Source organism: Melanaphis sacchari, unplaced genomic scaffold (genome assembly GCF_002803265.2).
Source record: "Melanaphis sacchari strain LSU unplaced genomic scaffold, SCAv2.0 Contig1344_pilon_pilon, whole genome shotgun sequence".
Taxonomy (NCBI): domain Eukaryota; kingdom Metazoa; phylum Arthropoda; class Insecta; order Hemiptera; family Aphididae; genus Melanaphis; species Melanaphis sacchari.
In genome coordinates this window covers 26063-31979 of record NW_020270557.1, presented here as the reverse complement: position 1 = coordinate 31979, position 5917 = coordinate 26063, and the positions used below count along the sequence as shown (strand labels likewise).

At 23.7% G+C, this 5917-nt stretch overlaps 1 protein-coding gene across 1 annotated transcript; it reads right to left on the bottom strand.

Moving 5' to 3' along the window:
- On the bottom strand, positions 1-4300 carry LOC112591410 (pre-mRNA-processing factor 39-like). The gene is given in 3 exon segments (XM_025335218.1): positions 1-57; positions 2632-3909; positions 3911-4300. Coding segments are annotated over 3 exon segments (1677 nt in total). The 5' UTR covers positions 4253-4300.
- Positions 4301-5917: the final 1617 nt, after the last annotated feature.

Genomic DNA, 5917 nt, shown 5'->3' with positions numbered 1-5917 from the left:
TCATGCACTGATGAGAGAAGGTGACCTGGTTAAGCCAGCCAGAGTCACAGGCGGCACCTAACCACAAAATAATTTAATATATTTAATTCATAAGCTTTATAAATTGTGTCAAAATTCTTATTTCAATCGCTTAAAAAAAAAAAAAAAAAATGGTGACTATGGATTTTTGATATGTTTTAATTGAAAAATGAACAACTTTCGAGGAGCTTCATATTAATTTTTTAACTATTTTTATCCAATAAATAAGTTTTTAATCGATATTTATAAAAGATGAAAATGTCTACTAGCTTATAAATAAATGAAAATTTCAAGTATTTATTGTTATTCGTTTTCAAATTATATATATAAAAAAAAAAACCACATTATAAAGTTAATACATTTATCGCTCAGCTTAGAGCCTAAAACTATTAGTTTTTCGTTTTAAATCTATGTTTATTAAACATATATTTACCGGTAAATATTTTTACTGTAGGTATCTTAATTGATTAACAAACTCTAAAACTTATTTAATTCTTCTGTATTTTTATGTAAACAAACAATTCTATGTTTTTTATACTATTTATATTTAAATAAATCAAATCACAAATAATTATTATGTGCAAGATTAATGCTATGTCTATAAAATTCAGAGGAATATAATTGCATAAATAATTAATTATAATTATAAAAATTTCATCAACATATCATTTGTAAGTTAATAAATATTAACTTACAAATTATCAATAATAAATGCTGGTAAATAATAAAATAATATATTAAAAAAAAAAAAAAAATAAATAATTGTGTTTAATGGAACTTAAAAATAATTTTTATTTGATACATCATGTCCTTATAATAGTAAATATGTATGGTATTTCCTAGGGTCTAATCTTAAAGCATACAGGTATATATTCAAATTTCATATGATTTAATTATACATTAATTAAACTATAATTTATTATATTATTTATGTAAAGTTAAAAAGTTTGATTATATTAAATTATTAATTAAATGTAATATTTTTATTAGTGCACTTAGTATTATTATGTGTGTATATACGATATAGTATAGTTATATAATTAATAATAAAATCTTCAATTATCTATAAAATAAAGATAATATGTATGTAAATTAAAGTTACAGTCATAGTGGTTAGTACAATATTATATTTCAATAGACAATGTGAACAATTATTTGCCCATGCATTGTATAAAGTGATTAAAACATAGAGGGAAATTGTACGAAAAATATTCCTAGTTAGAACAGTTATTGTTATCAACTAATAATTTACAATTACCGATTTTTATATAATATGAATGTTAAAAAGTGATGTATATTGTAATTTTAATTAAACTATAGTAATTTATTATACTGTAATAATCTATACTAATAAAACACAATGTTTGTATATGCGTAAATAATTCATAGTTAAGTCTATCGAAATCGTGATAATGAGATTCGATACATAAGAAATTTTATATCCAAAAGTGAATTTATCGAAGCCATTTTTTAATACTTTACATTTTAAAAAGGAGTTTTACAATAATATATGGCTCATGAAAAACATTTTTTCCGTATAAGCACTGTTGCCACCCCTTACATAAAATAAATTAGTTATAATTGAATATTATTTTGAATCTGTATTATAAACTTAGTAAAATAACCGCGTTATTTGTGCTGTTAAAATTTAACGAAGTTTAAGAAGAGGTATATTTAATAGATATTTAATTCGTCTAAAGCAACGCCATGCCTAAGATCAGCTAGTATAAAATAATATTTCATAACTCAGATATACACTATTTGAATTTTTTTCACTCAAAAGAACAATCAATTTTTTATGAAATTTTAAGTATTGAAAAAATAATAATCGTAACAAAATTTAAAATGACAAAACTTGTATAAATACGCCAATCTGTTGAATCGAGTAATTTAAACTAATCTAAATTCTATATTATAGTTCCGATTTAGTTTATCATCAGCATAGGTACCTTCTGATAAAGTTGTCGTGCAGCGAAAACTAATCGTTATCGTTATGCTTGTAAATTATTATTATTCTCAATATATTATTACAGATATTAAAATTAACACAATATATCTATTACAATACAGCGCAATTACTTGGATACCAATGTTGGAGAACGTAATCGATAATAGTTATAGACTATAGTTATAGTATAGACTCGTTTCCAGAAAATGTTTACTTAAATAGATAAAAAATTTGCATTACTTACAGACAATTGCAGGGCATTATATACAATGTTCGTATAATGTAACTAAATTAAAAAACAGATTCAGATATGCCTTTATGTAATGCCCCCACTCCTTATGTTAGAATGTTCGAATTATTCACTTTGACTGTAAATAACATATTCATAATGAGTAAATCTTAAGATGTATCATTGACAACCTTTTTAAGCTAGGTACATTAAATTATAAATGTGTATTTTTAAATCAGTGGACTTGCTAAAAATATAAAGAAGTGTTTAATAAATTATGAGATATATAGGTGTGAATTTGCTAATTTTTCATTATTTCTTCATTGTATTATTCCATGGCTGTTTTTTTATAATTCATATCTTTTAAATTTTTGTATTCAATTTTAGCTAAATGTAATAATCTGTATTCTTGAATATAATCTTCGATGTATTCTACCTTTTTTTTTGAAAATGCAATTTTATCCTTAAGTAACTTACATGCCGATATTATATCATCAATTGTTTTTATAACCGATTTATAATCTTTTAGACTTAATTCCATTTTCAATTCAACAAGCGTTAAATAAATCTCAAAATTGTCGTTTACGCTGATGTTCTTATGTCGTATGGTATCATTTAAAATATTAAACGCGAGATTTAACTGACGATCGTGTTTCCAAACGAAACGTGCATATTTCACCGCAATGTAACTAGAATAAGATTTTGATTGAGAACAAATCAAATGATGTTTAAATAAACTCTTTAAGGTTTCATCTTGCTTTCTTCTAGCTAAATTAATTATTCTAATAGTAACATCCTTTGAATTAGGATAAAGTAATCCTAATTTCGTTATCGTTTCATTAGCTTTTTCTATCCAACCTTTGTTTTCGGAAAAATTAAAATATTTCAAATTTAAATCGAGTGACTTTGGATGGTGAAATAATGATCTTTTGAATACATCAATTAATAAATCAGTAACGTCAATATTTATAGAAGATAAGTATTCCAGATAACTTAACCAAAATTTTTCATGTGAAACACACGATACCAAGCATCTTTCATAGAGGAAAATAATGCGTTCTTGGTTTCCAGCTTTTTTCTCGAACTTAATATATTTTTCCCAATTTAAAATCTGATCAATTTTCAACTTCTTTACATGAAAGTGAGTTCTTTCTATATTTTCCTCAAATATTTTCCTACTTTCAAATTCTTTGATAGTTTGACTGTGAACATTGTACCACGATTCAATAAAACTTATCCTTACAATGGATATAATATTATTGTCGGTACTTTCAGTTATATTTATACTATCATCACCAGGTGGTAAAGAATCAGAAGCTAACAACTTTCTTTGATTTGTTTCTAATGATTCAATTATTATGCTTCGTCTTTTATTAAATTCTGCAAGACCTAAATATTTTTCAGGTATATTTTTGAATATAAACTCTTGAAACTTCAAGAAATTTTTAAAACAGTTTGAAGTTGGTGTACGAATAAGACGATAATATATGTTGACTGCATTAAATATTTCGTTTTTCTCTATTTCCCATGATATGTAATTAAACCATAACCGATCAGAATGATAATCAAGTCCACACATTTTCAAACTTCTTTCGAACTCTTTTCGAATAAAAACGTCTTCATTATTACTTTCCAATTTTAGATAGTCCGTGTAATAAATCCACAAATCAACACTTACAGGTATGGCATTTAAACCGTTTTCTAGTATTTTTTTTAAACTCATTTATATTATTATTCCTTTTTTCAAAATTCGCATATTTCTTCCAATAACCGTAACAAAGCGGATATAGTTCTAAAAATTTAGAGTAAGCCATTCTTGCGTTATCAACGATATCGTGGTAATCAACCACATTTAATATGTTTACCCATTCATGAAATTTTGAAAAATCTTGTTGAAGATAATTCCACATATGACGAAACAGATTATCACGATTATCTTCAATTTTAATTCTCTTTAAAGTCCAATGTATATTTTCATTAGAAACCTCGTTCTGATTTTGGTTACGCTTTCTATTGTTTACAGTATTTTCCAATGTCCCAAGGCTACGTGGCAACATATGTTTCTCAGCAGTACTAGTAGATGGTAATTGATTTTCTAAATTAGATTTATTGTTGACACATGATTTTTTTTTGAGTAAATGTTTATCATTTCCTACAAATTAAAAATTTTATATACCTACTAATAATATGAATAAAAACTTATTTTACAAGGTGTTCTTACTTTCAACAGATTCTACATTATCAACTAATTCTCCATCTTCAAGATTGTCAGTACCTAAATTAAATATTATATTTATGAATATCATCAACAAAACAAATTCAATTAAGTGAAGTAATTATTTACTTTCATTAGGTACTTGGTTGTTAATTTGATCAGCAAGCAATGGTCCATCATCTGTCTTAGTTTTGTTATCAATACATATTTTGTCTTTGGGTATCAATCCACTATCAACTAAATTAAACATTTTAACATTTAATTATTTACTTACATTTTAATAAGTCGTGGAATATGTGATAACTAGGGCTGTGAATTTGTAGAAAAATACATTTTTTTTTTTATAATTGTGAAACATATAGCTTTGTAAGTACATAGTCGGAATTTGAATTATTTATTAGTTCATTTAAGAAACTTATTTTGAATTCTTTAACGTTTTTAATTTTTTAGGTAATTTTTGCATTTCTAGGTCATGTTTTCCTTTTTTCGTTCATTTTCAGTATTTTTAATTAAATTCCGTCAATTAACATCTTTGAAAACCTAATTATTTACAAAATAAATATATAAAAAATTAAAAAAATTTTTTCAGCTGAATAGCATCATACAAAATTCAAATTCAATTAACATTTTTTTTTTTTTTTTTAAATATCACATATTTATGTATGTACCTACTAAATGCAAAATATTTTATATTATCAATATAAATATAAAAATTAAATTAAAAATCATCTTAAGTGTATTTTATGTTATAATTTTTGGCATTTTATATTGCATTTTTTGCATTTTAAGTACATTTTTTTTATCATTTATTAAGATTTTTTTTGTGTATTAAATTCACAGCTCTAGTGATAACATATCAATATAGGATAAATGTATATAAATTATAACAAATTATTTGTGTGTGTACTACTAATGAGTATATTACTTTGAAAAATAATTATCATTCAAAACGTGAAGAAACTATAGTGGAAAGTAATAATAACTTAGGTTAGGGAACTGTTCCCCTTTTAAATTAATACCAATAAAAATTATTTGAAATAGGTGTACTTACTTTTCTTGGACTTTTCTTTATCAATTTTAAGAGCAGTGTTGATGTGATTAACGGATTTTTTTTGATCAGCCATGGTTAAGAAAAAAATCTGAAAACAATAGATTTATATTAATTACAAATTAGCCACATTATATTAATCTTTCAAAATGTTTGGCTTAGAAATACGAGTACATACATAAATATTTGCCTATAATAACATAATATTAAAACATTTTACACATAGATAGTAACTTTAATATTTTATTTTTATAAAATATTTCAACTATATTTTCATGACATAAACTTAAATCATTTTATAATTTATAAAATTACATTAGTTATAAGTGGATATTTTAAAGTTAACATTTTATGAAATATTTTTGCGTAAATTTACCTAGTAATTATTTAGAATAAAATAAGGTTGGGTGTACAAATGTATTAATTATTAACAACAGAACGTTTAAAATTCCTGTAGTA